Source organism: Lipophrys pholis (genome assembly GCF_963383615.2).
Source record: "Lipophrys pholis genome assembly, chromosome: 2".
NCBI lineage: Eukaryota > Metazoa > Chordata > Actinopteri > Blenniiformes > Blenniidae > Lipophrys > Lipophrys pholis.
This window is the reverse complement of record NC_137636.1, coordinates 26,980,331-26,999,460: the sequence shown is the minus strand read 5'-3', so window position 1 is coordinate 26,999,460 and position 19,130 is coordinate 26,980,331. Positions and strand designations below refer to the sequence as shown.

General features: G+C 43.4%; 2 protein-coding genes across 3 annotated transcripts; one reads left to right on the top strand and one right to left on the bottom strand.

The window, feature by feature from the left end:
• Positions 1–1,709: 1,709 nt before the first annotated feature.
• Positions 1,710–7,384, top strand: larp6a (La ribonucleoprotein 6, translational regulator a; the record flags this gene model as incomplete). Its single annotated transcript, XM_080458280.1, has 3 exons — positions 1,710–2,509; positions 4,100–4,298; positions 5,414–7,384. 3 exons carry the CDS (start codon positions 1,710–1,712, stop codon positions 6,509–6,511), a joined length of 2,097 nt encoding a protein of 698 aa, XP_080314406.1. The 3' UTR covers positions 6,512–7,384.
• Positions 7,385–12,010: 4,626 nt separating this feature from the next.
• On the bottom strand, positions 12,011–19,130 carry tm2d3 (TM2 domain containing 3). Of its 2 annotated transcripts, none has more exons than XM_080458546.1 (6): positions 19,009–19,130; positions 18,494–18,595; positions 17,169–17,329; positions 16,900–17,074; positions 14,044–14,119; positions 12,011–13,953 (listed from the first exon to the last, which is right to left on the bottom strand). In XM_080458546.1, the coding sequence occupies exons 1-6, from the start codon at positions 19,112–19,114 to the stop codon at positions 13,788–13,790; spliced, it is 786 nt and encodes a 261-aa protein (XP_080314672.1). In that variant the 5' UTR covers positions 19,115–19,130; the 3' UTR covers positions 12,011–13,787. The 2 variants fall into 2 exon arrangements, with proteins under 2 accessions (XP_080314672.1, XP_080314673.1); XM_080458547.1 differs by having other exon boundaries at positions 17,169–17,317.

Here is a 19,130-nt window from a genome sequence, read left to right as displayed (position 1 = left end):
GAGACGCAGGTTTTATTCAAGCCAGAATAAATGTGGGGAAAAAACTAATTATCAGAAAATGGAGGAACTCAGGAGAGCTGGCTAACAATTTACATGACCACATGGAAAAATGTTGTGCAATATTTGCTACAAGCTCTGATTGCAGCACCATGAAACAGGAGCACGAGTGCCAAAAGAGCTACTTTAATATAATTTTACTATAAAGCTCTGAATGATCTCTGGCCTAAGTGTGGTACCTTGTGTAGCCCTCAGACCCCTCGGATCATCTGGCAAAGGTTTCTTCAGAGTTCCAGGATCAACACCAAGCAATCTGAAGCAGCTTCTATTTTTCTCTGCTCCCAACCTGTTGAACAAACATCCAGAATATCAGTCAGCAGAAAACACCAGCAGGTCAGGTAAATTACACCCTGAAACACTTCTGTGTACTACAGCTCACCTGTAAAGTACATATTAGTGAAAGCTAACATAAAAGTAGAGAACATTTTGGTTGCAGGTCAAGCAGGCCAACTCCCATTGCAAAAAACTGTTTTATTGGCTCAATTAGTGATCATTCTGGAATGACTGCCTACAACTGTCATACCTGACTCACTCTTGGTTTTACCTCATTGTCTATTTCATAGCTTTTAATTAGTCCTTATTTCATGTGCTTGGGTACTTTGGCTTGAAACACTCAACAAAACCTTCAGTTTTTATTAAACTGAGTTAGTTATTTTCCCTCTACACCTAAAATTAATTTATCATGATTTCTTCTCAAAAATTACATGGAAGACTTTTGATATACACAGTTTCTTCAAATTAGTTCCTACTCTCAAGGAAAATGCCCAATTCGTCACATTAACCACTGATGGTTTTTGAAGCTTATTTCATTGTAATTTCTCTATCTACATGTTCATGAATGTGTATTTTAATGAAGCTATTCATAGTTCCACACTCCAATCATTTCTTTTCAAGATGATTTCGTTTGGGAAATTAAAAGGAAGAACAGTGATAGTCTAGTAATAGTGTGTGTGTGTGTGTGTGTGTGTGTGTGTGTGTGTGTGTGTGTGTGTGTGTGTGTGTGTGTGTGTGTGTGTGTGTGTGTGTGTGTGTGTGTCAAAAAAAGATATCCCAAACTGAAGTCAGGTGTTTGCAGTCCTGTGGGTCATCAGTAGCTATTGTTCCTTGTTTCCAGTTGTTTGTTTACTTTTACGATAGTAATTTCTATATTTTGTATTGCTTGTAAACAATTTCACATTTCCTTCAATGGCTCATTCTAAATTGTGAAGCACTTTGAATGACATTAAATCTGAATGGTGACTTTTTTCTTGATACATATACAACACTTGTCTCGCGTAAAGACGCACAGGTTTTTATCTCCAACATCTTGTGTTTCATTCTGAAGCCCGACTAATGAAGTCACGTTTGACTTATGTGAATATCATCTGTGTTTCCTCTTGGCTCCAGGAACATGTACCTCTTGCCTCCTGTGTGCAACCAGCCGGTGAAAGCTTATTATCCAATTAACGGCGTTAGCTCAGGGGTCGTCCTTGGCACGACAATTAGAAAGGAACAACACGTGCATCTTTCCGCCCCTACTTTAGAGACTAGTCAATGGACAACTCGTGTCTTCACAGAATCAGAAAACACAGTGATGTGAGTATGTGTGTTTAAAGAAAAAAAAAAAAAAAAAAACCTCAACAAAAAACCTTGTGCGTGAAACAGCAGAAACCATGCACGCTTTGGTGAACGCCTTCATGCGCTGCCTCTCTTTCCTCCTGCCTCCTTCTTGGCTGAGTGTCAGCTTCTGCTTGTGGGCTGGGAATGACTGCGAGGAGACGCAGCCGCGGCCCAATCCCAGAGCGCGTTTCAAGAGCAGAAAGCCTCTTACAAATGAGGAAGTGGCAGCGGCAGTAGCAGCAGCAGCGGCGGTCGAAGCACACGGAGGCTCCAGCGCGTCGTTCTCTCCCGCTCCAGGCTGCGTCTCGCCGGCTGCTGCGACCCCCACCGCTCCTCAGGGCCCCGCGCAGGGTCGGATCTGGCTCGGGGGTTTCTGGCGAGCCGTGGAGCGCGTCTTCGGAGCCCCTTGGGTCCTTCTTCGCCATCACTGGTGCCCGAAGAAGCCTCGAGCAGCGTTGCGCACCCCGTATCCTGTGCGAGTCTTCAACAGGAGCGAGATTACAGGCTTGCAGGAGGGCGCCGCCGCCGCCGCCGCTGCTGCTGCCGCCGCCACGACAGGCGAGGACAGGAAGGGACCGGGTGGAAGCACCGCCACTAATCCGGTGAACATGAGCGACTCCATGGGGATGCCCAGCCTGAGTCCCGCGGAGTGCGCCCCGGATGCGTCGGCGGAGCGGGGCGTCGATGAGGTCATTACCGTGGAGCAGCTCTCGCAGGAGATGGGGACGGTGACGATCACCGTGGCCATCCAGGCGGCGGAGGACGAGGAGCCCGAGGAGGTGTCACACAATCACATCGACTTCCTCGGAGGCAGCTGCAGCGAGGATGAGATGGGCAGACACGACAAATCAAGGTTTGGATTGTTCAAAGTTCATCACATGTCAGCTCAGTGGTTTCATTACTACAAATTTCATTTCAATTACGTTTTTGGAAATGCCCATAAATGTGCCCCCCGAAGGTCAAAGTTGAGGGAGGAACGAGTGAGTGAGTGAGTGGAACAACAAGTCGTGATCTGCAATGACTTGAGGTGGTTAAGTGGCAGGACAAGAGCAATTCAGGTGCAGCTGATCTGCATTGTTTCTCCCAAAGAGTGCCTGCTGCCTAGAAAGGAGTACAACCAGAAAAGAAGTCCCTGCAGGTGAGTCACAGTTGCAACAAAAGACTTCAACAACATTGCAATGTGTGTGGATGACAATAGATTCCCACACAAAGGGGAGGGTGAAAACCACACACATTCACTTTTTGTGGGTAGGTTCTATTTGTTTTGTAGCGTGTGTGAGAGGGAGAGAAGGGTGTTTAAACTACCTGTAGGCAACAACTGTGTTGTAAAAACAACCACCTGAGATAAAGACTGGCACCTTCACTTTAATCTAATTCCCCTGCGTCATGGCTTTCTATTTTTATCCTCTGGCCTATAAGGTCCCTACTCAGACTACATGCGCAAAGAGTGAGTCAGTGATAGAAAGGCTAAAGGGGGAAATAAATCACTCCCTCATATAGGCTACGTTTGTTTACTCCTAGGTGACTAGGTCACATCTTTTTTAACGTGGAGCGCCTCTGCACCACCTGCTGCCACTCGAATGCACGTTTTTCCTCATGCAGGATGTATTTTAAGATCACTGAAGCGTTCTTGAAAGCATGGAGATTGTCAGCTGCCAGCTTTATGTTTCACCCACCAGCATTCCTTCAGTGCAGGGACTTATAAATAAACTTGATTCAATCATTGTCTCCTGTGCTGTCTCTTATTCGTGCGTCTACATGAGGCCCATTTGCTCGTCTTTACCCTGTGTCCCAAGGAAGATGTGGGCTCGTGCCAGCTGTGCGGTCAGCAGCCTGGAAAGCTGTTGACTGGGGGTGGGTGGTGAGTAGGAGGAGGAGGAGGAGGCTGGAGGAGGTGATGACTCATCCGTAAAATTTCATTCAGACCCTCACTCTAATCCACGGGGCTACCTGACAGTGCTGCGCTCAGTTTACAGTCGGGTGTCTCTCCGAGAGGTCCTACAAAAAAAAGCTTGAGCTGTGCAGTGTTAAAACCAGCATTTATTATTTCTAATTTGAAACTGTATGAAGTTGATGTGGTAAGCCACCATATTCTGTGTGGGAGGGAGAGCGTGTGACTCCGTGGCCCTTCAGATGGAGAGGTCTTGGCGGTTTTAGCGGACCGGTAGGACACTGAGGCATGGTGTCTGTGGCTGGAAACGCAGCGCGTCGATTGCTTCGCGGAAAATCTGAGAGGACAAAGGCAAACGGTCCATCTTTACTCACTCCGGCGTGTTGAGCCCAGCGATGGCAGGAATACATCCTCATCCTGCCAACAACTTGTGAGCCTCTGGCTTATTGTATTAACGAAGGAGAATGTGTAACAGTTGTAATGTTGGTGGTTTAGGATGTGTAACAAAGTGAGGCTATTGCTGACCTATGTTGTCTTCCCACACAATCACAGTGGTGCCGGGACCAGTGGAGGAGAGCTGGAGGAGGAGAGCTGGCAGCCCCCGGATCCAGAACTCATCCAGAAGCTGGTAACGCAGATTGAGTACTACCTGTCGGATGAGAACCTCGAGCACGATGCCTTCCTACTGAAACATGTCAGACGCAACAAACTCGGGTTTGTCAGCATCAAGTTGCTCACCTCATTCAAAAAGGTAACCATGGCTGCAAAGTACTTGTGAATAACCTAAAAAATTACAGTAGTAATAATTTTGAAAAGGCTTTTTGGCGAGGCTGGAAATTGCTCTTTTGAGCTCAATTAGGTGTGTACAAACCAAAAATTACACAATTACCTGAAAGCCTATTATGCACTTCAATTATTCTATTGACATTATTTAAATGACAGTCTGCTGTTAATGGTGTCCAGTCACAAATCGCCCATTTCCCCACTGATGCGTAGGAGTGCTCACCAGGATGTCATTGACGTTAAAGGTGCAATTTGAAAGATTTTACCTCAGGCGTTGGTTAGTCATTGTAGCATGCAGTGTGCCTTTAGTCGTTTTCTTTGATTTGTCAGTTTGTAGAATATATTTTACCACTAATTCTCCCAGTAAATGCTAGTGACTCACTACACCACCTTGAGGTACAAAATGGTATTGCATGACTGGTTCAGATGAGTTGCTAACCTTGGGAGATATATCGGCAGCATAAATATTTAAGATCACGTGACTATGACCTCAGAGTATTTTAGGTTATTTTGGAACCAAAGTTTTGTACATTGTCGTTTTAAAGCCATTTCAATAAAAGGCTTGTTTTAAAGTGGAAGTAAGCTCCCGGTTGTTCGTTTCATTTGATGACGTAGAAGCTCATGAGAATTGAATAGCAACGCCTGAGTGTTTCTAGTGTTATTAGCTGCTCTTCATTGATATTCTCACATTGGTTCACAACAGCTGGTGTTACTTCAGGCTCATGCATGCTGATTTGTTGGCTCATGATTGGGGGGGGGTAGGTGATCTTATTAGCACTGAGGTGACTCATTATAGGCAGGAAACCATTACACTCTGAAGAATTGAGATATGCAGTGGAGCAAATAGGTTTGGCGAGTGTGAATTTGGTTTAGGTGTTGATTTGAGTTGTATGACTGAAAGGGAAGATGCATACACTTCCCCATTGAGCCTGTTGTTGGGTTTAAATCATTGTGTAGCTGATGGGTTTTAAGACTGGAGCCAATTACTAATGAATGAAAGCAGCTGAATCAAATGTGGTTATCTGATAACCCTCATCTCACTTGACATATCAACCCTGTGACACAAGTGTTTCCTCTTTGCAGGTGAAGCACTTGACTCGTGACTGGAGAACAACTGCTTATGCTCTGAGACACTCGAAGATCCTTGAGCTGAACGATGAGGGCCGGAAGGTGCGCCGTAAATCTGCAGTGCCAGTTTTTGCCAGCGAGTCGTTGCCGAGCCGCATGCTGCTGCTGAGCGATCTGCAGAGGTGGCCGGAGCTGGCAGCTCTCACCAAGGATAATGGAAACGCAGAGGGAGGAGCCACTCAGCAAGAGCAGCTAATGAAGCTGCTGCTGAAGGCGTTTGGTACGTACGGAGCCATCGCCTCCGTCAGAGTCCTGAAGCCTGGGAAGGACCTGCCGGCAGACCTGAAGAGGCTGAGCGGGCGTTACAGTCAGCTCGGCACGGAGGAGTGCGCCATCGTGGAGTTCGAGGAGGTGGAGGCCGCCGTCAAAGCTAACGAAGCTGTGGGGAGTGAGGACGGAGGCGCCAGCTTGCTGGGGCTGAAAGTGGTCCTGATCGGCACCAAGCCACCTAAAAAGAAGGTACCAAAAGAACGACCACGTGAGGAAGGAGGGATGCGCAAAAGCCGCTCACTCAACAGCCGAGTGCGCGAGCTTCAGTACCACGGGGACGACTCTGCCTGCAGCTCCTCAGAGACAGAAAGCACCCCAACGTCACCCAGGCTGGCTAGAAAGTCCCAATCCTGCAACAAGCTCAGCCCCACCACTGCAGGCATTAGCTTCCAGAACAATCACTTGAGTCCTGGCATGTCCCCCCGTAACAGCCCCTGGTCCAGCCCCCGCGGCAGTCCCTGTCCTCAGCGCAAATCTCCACATTCCCACAAGTCTCCTCTGGCCAGCGAGGGCAGGTTGAGCCCCGAAGCTGGACGGCGCTGGGCAGACTACTCCTCGGACAGTAGCCTCACTCCGTCTGGAAGTCCGTGGGTCCAGCGGCGCAAGCAGGTGGCATCTCAAGAGAGCAGCCCGGTCGGCAGCCCCATGCTGGGCAGAAAGATCCAGAATGCGGATGGTTTACCACCGGGCGTAATGAGGCTGCCGAGGGGGCCAGACGGAACTCGAGGGTTTCACGGGGTCACCATTGCCGAGAGGGGAAAATGTGCCGCCACTCAGACTTGATATGCAGAGCCTCTTTATGCATCTTTTCCCAACCCTCCCTACCTCCTCAAAATACAATGGTATATTTGAAATTTGGCCGTGTTGCTCAGCCCCCCTCCCCCACCCCGCCCCACAGTTGAGACTGTGTAGATATATTTTTGTTGAGTGCATCAGTTCTGAGTCTTTGTTATATTTTTATACGACATTTTGAGTTACATTGGTGATATTAGTAATTTACCGATGGAGGTTTGAGTGAATGTGAATTGACATTGCTTTGAGAGAAAACTTTAAATCCACAAATGAAATGGACCATTTTCGCCTCCATCGCATCTGAACCTGTATGTGGGGCGAGCCAAAGCAGGTGGCTCGCCCACTTTTTTATTTTCTTTTTAAATTAGGTGTCCGGTCTCGTGTGTAAAAGCTGGCAACATTGTCTGTGGATGGCTTGTATGTGGTGTATGTGGCAAGGGCACGTGGACTTGATAGTGATATCACCATATGCCTTCTCAGTGTCTGTCTACCGTGAGTTCTCTTTAAACTGAGACCATAATTGCTCCACTGCCATACAGGCTGGACAATTCAACATGGACATTCATTATTCTGTAGATTTTATTTGGTCTTTTTTTTTTTTTTTTTTTAAGTTTCAGTATGCTTTGGCACTTATTGGTACGGGTCTCTTCGAGCCCTGTGAATGTTTAGCAGGTAGCTGCTTTATTTATTTAATTTTTTTGTGTTTTCTTTGCACATCTATTTCCATCAGTCTAAACTCACACTGAGGTTCGAGGGATGTTCAGGTCAGGCAAAATAGATTCTTCTATGTTCTTGCCTTTCACATCTGAGCTGGGGTATTTGTACACTGCGATTCCTCTTGTACAAATAAATCACTAAAATCGCATTTTGGCCTCATTATTTTTTTTTTGCTCAACACTTGAGTTGAAAGTATTGATCTGACGTGGGGAAGACGCAAACACCATGATCCTGGTTCTTTATCTTTGTTTATCTCTATATGTAGCAAGATTATGAGATGTTGTCATGATGCCAAGCCTGTAGAAGCATTCTAAGACTTGGAAAGCAGAGCTGGCACATCAGACTGTTTTTGGAACGAATTGAGCAGATGGAAGGATGATAATGGACTAGATGGCTTATAAGAGATAGCGTTCCTCTTTTGAGGGAACAAAATGCACAAGTGGTGTATTTTCATGCTTTGTTTTTTAGGCACAATTTCAATCTGCAAATGAACAGGAGTGATTTATTTTATTTTTTTTTAGATATATCCAAGTAAGTGTTCCGTTACTCAGGAAGTAGCAGAAGACCCCTTTAGCCTTTTCTGGAGGGTTTTGCTTCGGATTTGAAATGTCTCCAGGACATTCCCCGTTTAATTTATTTTTCTTTCTTTTTGAGGTGTTACTAGAAAATGGATCACTTTCTCCAGCAGATTCTGTTTTGCCGCAATTGTGTGTTTAACCTTTCCTTTTCACGAGCCTCCTGGGACCCTCTGCAGACAATTTCTGCCATTGGCTTGTTCCTCCTGTCTTCATGCTTCCGGATGACTTCCGTTGGATGATGTTCACCTAAATCTTCATTTTCTGCTATTAAATCCAGAGTGGTTCTCAATTACTCCATGTATTTAAAATTAGAAAAAAAAATAAGTTAATCAGAGCAGAGCTTATTTTTCCCTGGATATTATTATGCTCTTTGTTTTCACTGTACCACTGGTTGACATCCTCCTACTGATTATTAGAACAGATAATTACTCCATTGTGATTGAGTGTTTTGTTTATAAAAACAAATTGAAAACAGAGCAATGCACTGAATGTTTGTTCTCTATAGTTATTGTGATTTGAGCCTTGTCCTTATAGTGGCCTGAAAAACTGCTCAGCAACCCTCAAAGTGACAAAAACGGTTGAATGCCCACACAGCTGTTGGACTAAAATTCACTTCGTTGTCATGTTGTTCGTCCACTTTTATTTTTGTCAAATCCATTCTCTCCTGTAGGAGTGAGTGTGTTGTGTGGACTCGAACTGTTCGGCTGTAGTGGATAGAAAGGGTCCTGACCCGTGCTCAAATTTTGAGCTTCAAAAGGACTAAGTGGGATTGCATAAGAGAGCAGCTGAATAAACTTTTGTCCTCCTCTTTGCATGATTAGCAATTCAAAATGAGGAAGTCGTGCTGCTGCGTGTCTTTTGATGAGCTTTAACTCCTCCGTAACTGTTCATTATAACAGTATGAACGATGGCTTGTTTGGGGAAAATGCCACAAAATTAAGGTATTATTCTCACAGGACGACCCTCCATGTAAGACTGTCATACTCGAAAGCAAATGGGAATATCAAAAAGCGAGATATAATAGCAAAACCAAATACAACCCTGGTCATTAAATGTAATTGGGCAGAAGGCATACATTTGTGAATTTATCAGTGCAACCATTTAGCTTTTCAATTTGGGTTTTTTCTGGGTTTGTATATTTGGGAGGTGGTGAGATTACACTCATTATGGAGCAGAAAAACTAATGGCTCCCCACATGTAATCTTGAACTAAATTATTCCCCTAGAGCCATAATGTAGTTTATTCAGTCCCCATTGCATCTGTAATAATAAAAAAATCCATCCATTCATCCTCTATACCCGGAGAAATCCTACACACCCACATATGTACAAAGAGAACCTGCAAACTCCACAAAGTGAGCCCACAAGCCTTTATTCAAACTGGGTTCATGGGGTGATGCCAGCGTACTGACTACTAAACCATGCATTGCATCCCCAACATGGCATGATGAAGTGAATATTACAAAAACTATTCAACTTTATTAATATATCGCTGAATACAACAAAGTCATTTCAGGGCACTCATACAGCGAAACCCAACAAATCCGCATGAGCAAGCCTAAGCAACTGGAAAGGAAAAACTCAAGTTTTATAGGAAGAAACCTTTGCAGAACCAGGCTCAGAGTATTTACATATGTATTTACAGAAAATACGGGAAGGGTTGTAAGTGGAATAACATTAGTAAAGGCACCATTTAAGACCGAGGAAGTTGTAGGACACTGAATAAATGAAATGTTATTGCAATGGACTAAATGACAAACATTGGAGATGGAAAGAGTTCTGAAACTTGTACTTCAATACAACTACTTGCTTCAATTATGCACAAGGTGAACAGGCAAACCCCCCAAAGAAGGGTCCACCTTGAATAAAACTGGGGATATCTGTGCTGTGGAAGCTACTAAACCACTATGTACAGACATAGTATAATGCAGTCAAAATGACAATTTATTTGCAACAGGAACCACTGAAGACAAAACACAGTAAACCATCTTTATTTATAAAACACTTTAACACAAAGATTTTCAAAACAAAGTGCTGAACATGAGGAGTCCGATTTAAAACTAAAATACTGGTAAGATACTGAAATATAGATTTTAGTAGATAAGTACAGTAGTTGAGCAATACTCAAAAGTAGAAAGTATGCCTCATAAAATACTCAAAGTATTAGTAATTCGATTGCATTTCTTGTCACTGGTTAGTAGCAGGCCTTTGATTTAATTCATTAAATTCACTGCATAAAAGTATCAACATTAAAATTAGATTTGTTAGACAAAGTGTATAGAACATGAATGGCAGGAATTTTCTGTTAAACGTATTGGCTACCAAACTGTCAACCAAAAAAAAAAAGATATAAATTTAAAATGTTAAAATTTGAAACCTATGTAGAAAGTTACATACTTATAACTATACATGTCCCCCAAATTCAATTAAAGTATGATGAGTATTTGTACTTCTTCAGAGTAACATGACTGGATGAATAATGAGCTTCCCAGAGCGGCAGACTCTACTCTGTAAATGACTGTGCAGGTGCATGAAGCAACAGATCAATGTAAGGCGGCATTACATTGTGGAGAAAAACAACTTTACATATTTCATCATCTGAGAACAAACGTTTGCTGTCCGTGACCTCCGACCCCTCGGGCAGCTCCAAAACAGACCTGACTTTGTACTCCCTACCCATGCATGACCTGAGGCACAGTGTTGAAAGTTCATCACTCTGTCCACAAATGCAAATTAAACTTCCACCATGCGAAGAAGAAACAAAATCTAAACCGGATGCAGAGAAGCCCGCCATCAATTTTAGACACTAGTTCTTTTAGGCTGGACCGAAAGTGAGACAATGCCTTGATACACAGAATCACTATTAGAAACTTTATAGAAACGACTAATGAGAGAAACTGGTGTCTTCAGCTGAGCTGAATGAATGAATGAATGAATGAATGAATGAATGAGGTCACACCAATACAGGGATGTCCACACTATTAGGACATTCTGGATGGATGGATGGATGGATGGATCCCTCAGAGGTACAAACAATATGTTTGAATATATTTGAATGCATAAAGAAAAAAAGAAAAATGTACTAATTAGCTGTACATATAGAGCACCAGGCTCAAATATGGAAGCATTTAAGGACTGAGTGGAAGATAGGTTCTCTAAAGTCAGTCAAAAAGTTCTCTATATCTGCAGTGATTTCAACATTGACATGCTGAATTCAAATAAGCACAAAGCAACTGATGAATGTATCAGTACTATGTAGAGTATGGGCCTGTTTTGTGCTGTTATCTTTATTTGTTTTGAGCATTTTTATTTGATTTTGTTGTTGCTTTGAATAATCTCTTTTGTGCCCACATGTCTGGAATAAACTTTTCAATCAATCAAAGTCATTTGGCTATAAACAAAAACAAGACAGAAGAGCCCATACTTAGTTTACGTTCTCTCTGCTCCATCACCCATTTAACACAAAGGTTGCATTGTCTTATCCATCTTCTATAAGGCTTCATCTGGTTTAGGGTCACGGGGTGCTTGGGAGAATCTCAGATGACGATGGACAAAAGTAGAGTACACTTTGGACAGACTGTCGATTACAAGTCAAAAAGAGAGATAGCAACACTCAAACACATCTACAGGTTAATTATAGTCACCACTAAACCACAACAACACTTCACTATTTGGCCCAGTGAACATGTACAAGCAAAAACCTGGCTTCACACTGGACCCCAACATTGGGTAGTACCTAGTGGTAAAAGTGTGTCATTTAATGTTGCAATCGCATTATTATCTGCCCTTGTTACACCCAGTAACAGATACTACTCCATGAAGGCTTAAACATATTCACAGCAAGAGCACACGGTGACTCAGACACGCTGAGGTCACGCAGGGACAGTCATTAAGTCCATCATCAGGAATATCAGTGTTTTTGTTGGCGCTTAATTCACATCTGAAGTGAGTCCTGTCTCCTCAGAGGAGAAGTCTCCTATTCAGCTCAGAGATGACGAACACTTGCATCAGTCTGTAGGAGGGAGCTGCATGACTGTGAGTGGGCGGAGACACATTTGAGGAACTGGAATTGAGGTGGAGTGAATTTCCAGCACTCTCACTGGAGTAGCCAATGGGGAAGGTCGACACAAGAGCCCAAGAACTTACAAGAAAGGAAATCATTTTTCCCCTATGTGATTTTTTTTTTTTTTTTTTTTGAAGGCTGTATTATGCAACATGAGTGCAAAAGGATCTATGTGTACTGTGGAACTGGACAGCAGTGTTGTCAAAACGTAGAAGATGAAACAACCAACACAATCTGAGACTACCTGCAACCCACTGCAGATCTGAGGTTCTCTCTGAAGCATTTACCTTTGGAAGTGAGCATTCTTCAGCCTGCGAGTTACTCTCCTGACACCCCCCCACCCGGTCTGTCACAGCCATGAGGGTAACTCAGGCTTATGGCACCACTTGCTGTGCTTAATGTGACAAAAAGCACAGACATGTGTGAAAACGACCTCAGCCAAGAATAAAGCTCTGAACTGTTGTGGCACAGGATGCAGGACAACGTTGAAGCAGAACATTTGTTTGTGTTTGTGGGTCTTTGAGATAAAGTATCTGTGCGGCTCAAACTCTTGATGTTTAACGTAGCGCCGACACGTTACGGCTCAGGAAAGGAAGAGGGAGAGGAAAACACTTTTTGTACAGGATAAGATTGAGGGATCAAGAATGATCAAGTTAACAAAAACAGCCTTGTTGGTTTAAAATTCTGCCTTTATACATAGACGTCAGAGTGGCACTAATCTGTTTTTATCTAACTCAGCATGGTCCTACAGCTTCTCCCATCCACAGTGGATTGTCATACAGCAGGATAAGAGACCACAACTGTCCCTTATTGTTTTCATTACATTTATTAATGTCAGAAACATCAAACTGTGTCGAGGACAATTACTTCTAGTCATGAGAAAAGTCAGATAACCAACAACAAATAAACTTTATCATTTTATTTCCATAACTTAAAAAAAAAAATCATTTACATTGCCCCAGCTGGGGGGGAAACAGACACCTGTAACAGAAAACCTATTTACATAAAGTGGGCGGCCTTGAGCAGAAAACTTAAGTGTTAGCACACAAAAGATATTTCCGTTTTCTACAGCATGAAGAACAACATGGACTTTGAGGAAAACTAACCACACGAAGCAGGCGATGTCTTTAATAATATCAAGGCGGGAAACGTGAACTTCAGTGCTTCGGTACTCGGAGAACAAACATCAACCACATGCTGTGACTTGATTACACGAGTCTTCCTTGTGGTTTGCATCAGTTGCTGAATGACCCTCAGAAAAGCCATAAAAAGATATATCATGTTACAGTGGTGTCGAGCACTGCCGTCTCACTGGTGCAACAAACAAAGTACATGCATAGAACTGTAGAAATTATTCACAGGGACAAGTATCAATAAAAACAACGTCCCTTCTGCACATTCATTCTTCCGGGATGTAAATATTACCTTTCAAGACGTCTCCGGTGGATGTGTGTGTGGCGTTACTATAAAAAGCTCTGTAGCCATGGTTACTGTTTGACCCTTGCCGATGCGTTTACCTCGCGATAGGGAGGAGCGATACATGGCTCCAAGGTGACAAGATGTCTGCAAGCGCTGCTCTACAGGAAACCAGAGCAATTTATCGGCACGGCCGAGCTTGAACACCAGTGAAGTCAAATCGAGGGGACACATGTAATCATTGGCTCCTCGTCCTCCTGCACAGCTCCATCTGTGGACGCTCGACAGGAGTGATTGGGATCGCTCGGATGGCTGTGTGGGTAGAGTCACCGTTGGTGTGGTGGAGGAAAACACTTCCTGCCTGTTAGCAGATGGGATGGAGACGTGTTGCGCAGCGAGCTCGGGGCAGGCGAAAACGTGCTAAGAACGCAGCATCTCAGATCTTCGGAAGCAGAAGTGACGCACAAGGCAGCAAGAGTCCGCGGAGCTTCGCTTCAGATGTAAAGAGAGCCGTCGGCGGGCCCCACGTAACCGACGCCGATCAGGAGAACGTCTATCAAAGTCCAAATGCCCAGGCCTCCGAAGCTGAACAGCTTTCCCAGACCCTCTCGCCACTGGCCCAGATAGAAGCGGTCTGCCCCAAAACCCCCGAGTGTGATGCTGCAGAGAGTCAGAGGCGATATCAGAGCGCTGCACTTCCCCATTCAAAAAGAACTCTTTAAGCGGGTAAGAGCCTGTCGGCCAGTTTACCTGAGTGCCAGTGCTGTCGACCATTTGTATCCACCGGTCCAGTTACAGAACAGACGTTTCTGAAAACGTCTTCTCCCTGCAGGACAGGATGAGGGATTTATTAATGAAGCATCACTAAATACATGTTTCCATCACCAACTTCAACACAGTAACAAGCTTTCTGAAAAAGTGACAATGATAAAAGAAGAGAAAAGGTTGTGAACCACTGGTTTAGATATCTATCTGCTCAAACAGCTCTGATTCCGTTGGTCATATCCGGTGTGTCGTAAGCAGGTTGACCTTGTGTGAGCTCTTCACATTCAGCAGGTTTGACTCGGTCTAGGTTGTCTTCACTCTTGTCAGATTTGCTCAAATGAACCCTGGAGTTACCCGGCAGTGTTAGTAGTACAGCAGCCCAACTGCAAAACCATGACCGCTGCCCCCTGGAACCAGAGAGAAAACCTGCTTTTCAAATAAACGTCATCTACTTTTTGCTAGTATTCAAAAGAATCAGGTTATTCAATTTTTATGACCAATCAAAAGCAATTCCTAACGCATTTTATTCCTTTGTACATTTTAGAAAGTGCAGCTCAGTCTTGAAAACGGGTGAAAATCCAACTCAACATACAATCTTTAGAGAACAGCGTTCTTTTAACAGTGTTTAGTCCAATGACAGAGAGTGAAAAGCAAGTTGGCTTCGTCCAAAATGTATTTTTTTCCCCACCAAATCTCAGGTCTATATCAGTTAACTGCACCACAAGTATAAACCAAACACACTCTGGCAAAGTGTTCAGCTAATACGAACCACCTCACAGTGTTCAGTTAGTAAGAGAAACAGTCTCATATTTGACGAAGCTTCCAGTGAGGAAGTTAGCTCTGGTCCCACTGGACCATTTCTTAGTTGAACTGCTGGGGTCTCTTTATTATTGCAATGAGCGTATCTCCTCTTCAGACTTCGCAAAACTTCATATATCACTAAAATATTACACCTTACCGCTGCAGTCTCGCTCCGTCTCTCTCGGTTCCCTCTCTGATGGTGAAACTGAAAGTTTGTGATCTGTGACTGATGTCTGTTTGTTTTTCAGTTTGATGCTTTCCTCGCACACTGTAATCTAATCCCAAAGAACGCTGCGGCTGTAAGCTCTGACTTCTGATGGAGGTTTCTTACTGGTAAATTATTTTTTTCCTTTTTATTTCACCATCACTAATTGCTCCTCTGTATTGTCTTGGATATAAAACTGCCATGAAATGGTGCTACAAATAAACCTAAAATGAGTAGCACTTCCAGTGTGGTCCATTGGTGAACAGGTCTGCCTCACAGCCAAAGCTCCAGTCAAAGTTGGAATTAGAGGATGTGACAGACGTCCGAACAGCCATCTCTTTACGGGAGATGATAGAAAAAAGGAGTCTGAGCTCTCAGCAGACATTTTTTAGCCAAACACACAGCTGTGTTTAGAAGATCTCGGTCGCACGCTGCAGCCCGTGCATCTGGTGTGTCGCAACATCCCGACTCATGCATCTGATAAGATCTGCGCCTACGGACGTGTGTGGCCGGGGAAGTGCTTAGCACAGAGTTAATCATGATAAAGTAAAAACGAAATTTCCACCGGAAAAAAGATTGGGTGAGTTGGAACAAAGGAGGATTTCTTGTTAATTTTTGCTGCAGCTTATTCCTCCACAACGCAGACTAAAGGTCTTTAAAGTGTGGGGAATGTCCGAGATACAAATGCTTCCCCAGAAGGCTTTTTTTTTAATTTTTATTTATTCCCCGATCAACAGTGTTGGCTTTCTTTACAAGAAAATAAGTCTTTTTCAAACATAACCTGCTGATTCATAAAAAAAAAGAAGAAAAAAAAAAAAGGTTCATTTGTACCCTCGAAATAATCAATCCATGATAAAAGCATATTTCAATGCGATTCCCCAGCTTTTATGGACAGCACTTAATAATGAACGACTCTCTTTGGTCTCCTTGCTTTGGTCTCAAGCAGAGATCGGCACCACGAGAGTGAAAAGCATGAGGGCCTCACACATCACCTCCTCCCACACACCCCATTCTAGTGACGGCTCATTATGGGGTTTGTAACACAGCCTTGATGGGGTTTCTTAGAACAGAAGCACATCTGAAGAGCAAAGTAAGGGTACCGGAGGGCATCGATTTGGAAACACTACTGTACATTATCGAGTTAAACACATATAGCGATTGTGTCATCTGAGGTAATTACGCTTACGTGCATGAAATATAGCCTTCAGTTTTTATTAAAAAGTGGACGCTTTATTAATATAGATATACTGTAATAATGTATATGCTTCAAAGTATGTCTTTACTTATTTTCAATGTGTTGATAAACTAACAATTGTCATCCTTAAGTACAAATGTAAAAACTGATGCAGTTTTGTTGCCGTTGAACATGTAAGTACTTTTTTTGCAGGAAATTAAATCTATATCAGTAAGATATATATATATATATATTAAAGAATTAGGCAAACTGTGTTCAATTCACGGTATGATCCTCTGCAGCAATTTTCTGTGGCTCTATAGAAAGATCAAAACTACCCTCACCCGCGTTACTATTTGAGATTGCTACGTTCCACATTTCAAAAACAGACATGTGAAGTTCACACTGGTGCTGAGAATTTGCACTCATCTTAACAAGCACATTTTTCACAAACTGGCGTTTCTAACACTTTCCCAAACTCTATACAATGAAGGCGGGACCACGGTTAGCATACTCCTGGAAGTAATGCAGAAGAAAATGTCACAACGAGAGGTTTTCAGGCTGAAACAAGCTGCAACTGGCCATGTTTGACAGATATGTCGCTTCAGCCTGCAGGATTTTTAGAAACGAGATCGTGATTACGGCGGGGCCTTTTCCTTACCTAGACAGTGGACGTGTTCCAGCACGTCGCAGGTGGCGTTGTAGCGCGTTCGAGGGCAAGAAACCGTCATGCAGTTGGTGGAGTTTGAGCAGCGGTACTGAGATGGTTCCAGCTGCCAGCAGAACTGACAGATGATGGAGAGGGTGAAGTTGGCTTGCCGCTGTCCTGATTCTCCCTATAAACAGAAAAAAAAAAAAAAGAAATCACACAGATATTCTCAAGGTGAACATCATTCAGCATCGATTTCTATGAGATGAGCTGCTACTCACTACGCAGTGGACGCCTTTTTTAGGTTTGCAGCTGAAAGCTGCAGGTTTGCCGTAGGTGCAGTTGTGCTGGTAGTTGCACTGAATGCAATCAGCTGGCAGGCGAGTACATGAGCCACCACTGGGACACTTGGAAGGGTAGCTCTCTTCATCTGCAGGGGAAACTGACAACATATTGAACAGAGTTACAGCAGCTGTTCAGCCTGCTGCCATCAGGGAAGAGACTCAGATCCTTAAAATGCAGAGAAAGAGCATTTTCTAATGGTCCATCAGACTACTGAACTCAAAGCAGAAGTGCACGGTGTCACGTTTAATGGTTCTAATGCTGCTTACACGCAATCTCCTGCCCATTTATTGTATTTGAATGTTTTTTATTTTATTACCTCCCACACTGTATTGCACATGTAATTTTTAATGTAGTCATGTTTCATACGCAATTTGTTTTATTTTAAATTTTTAATCAAGCTTGTTTTCAATGCACATCCAGTGGCGTCTATTTATACTTTTGTCATGCCCCCATATATGATGACAATAAAGCTATTCAATTCAATTCAAATCAATTAAATTCGAGACCACTGTAAAGTAACAAAGCCGAGAAATCAGCTTCTTTCAAGTTTTTAAGATGGGGTTTTAATAGATGTGGCAACATTTCTTTTAAGCTGAGTGGGGGGAAAAATAGATGCATGAATCAAGTCGCAAATGGTGCCTTCAAACTTAAAACAGGGAAGTTGCATGACATGCTCCATTTACACTTTCCAGCTAAGCTCTGATTATACACTTCAGGTATCAGTTTGCACCTTTTAGAAATGACTTCATTAATATTTTATGCATAAAGACCATATGGATGATCCAAAGAAAATTCAACAGCGCCTCAATATCACTGGACCAGTCTGCTAAATAGAAAACACAAGCCTATATTGTGGTTAATTGAGGAATTTGAGGTATTAATATGTGGTTGATATGTAAAACTGGTTCCATTTCATATCATATAGTATGTCTAGGACAGCCAACCCCAAATCGGAAGCACAATCTGTGAGGGGGGAAATGAAATCAAGAACACCATCTTGTATCAAAACATTGCGCAAGATCATAATATAGGATGGAAAATAAGAACAAGAGTCTTGGAGCAAAAATACGTAACTTAGAATTTCAAATCAGTGCACTTTAGCAGATTGTGTGTGACTTTGATTCAGCCGCATTTCATTCCCATTTTTAATTGACCAATGACACAGATATCTAATGGCAGCAGTACGTGCGGGACATAGGAATCAGTTATGTGTGTGTGAAGATAGTTATGGTAAAAGCAGGTAATTGGCAGGGGTGTTTACCTGAAGCTGCAGCAGGAACCACCGGGCTGGTGATCACTGGTCCATGCTGAGCATTTCTGGTGTACAGAGGCTCCTGGTCAACATGAGGGGAGCTCAGGTATCCTGAGACAGTGGTGACAACACACGGCATTAATCCAACTCTGCATTTGGTCATTCCCAACCTTGCAGGTGAGCTTAGTGTGTAAACATTGCTGCTTTACTTCAGCGAGCTAACTTACCCTGACGGTAACTAGCATTTTTGGGGGGGGGGAAATAATAACAGCCACAGCATTATTTTTTATTGTTGTCACGGGTTACGTGAAGCTTTGTTGACTGAACACGCCTTGCCATATATATTATATATATATATATATATGTTTACTTCAATCAGTGCCTTTCTCACTTACCGTCCAGGTTTTCACCGCTAACTAGCATCAGAGTCAACGCAGCTGGAGAGCTAGCACGGAAGCTAACAATGTAATTCGACACGTTAGCGACACAAAAACACCAATCCTAAAATGTCCTTGTACACATACCGTTAACGCACTGCAGGAGCAGGTTCGTGAATAGAATGGCAGCAATCACATAATGTTTGAAGCACCGTCCTCGGTCTGGTCTCCATCTCTGACTGATAGTAGCCATTGCTGCCGAGCCGTTT

Excerpts from the sequence above, each read along its gene's own strand:
- tm2d3 (XM_080458546.1), bottom strand. The coding sequence starts at position 19,114 with ATGGCTACTATCAGTCAGAGATGGAGACCAGACCGAGGACGGTGCTTC. Across the intron at positions 18,596-19,008 it reads GCTCCTGCAGTGCGTTAACG|GATACCTGAGCTCCCCTCAT; the intron begins GTATGTGTACAA and ends CCACTGTCTCAG. Across the intron at positions 13,954-14,043 it reads TCGACAGCACTGGCACTCAG|CATCACACTCGGGGGTTTTG; the intron begins GTAAACTGGCCG and ends GACTCTCTGCAG.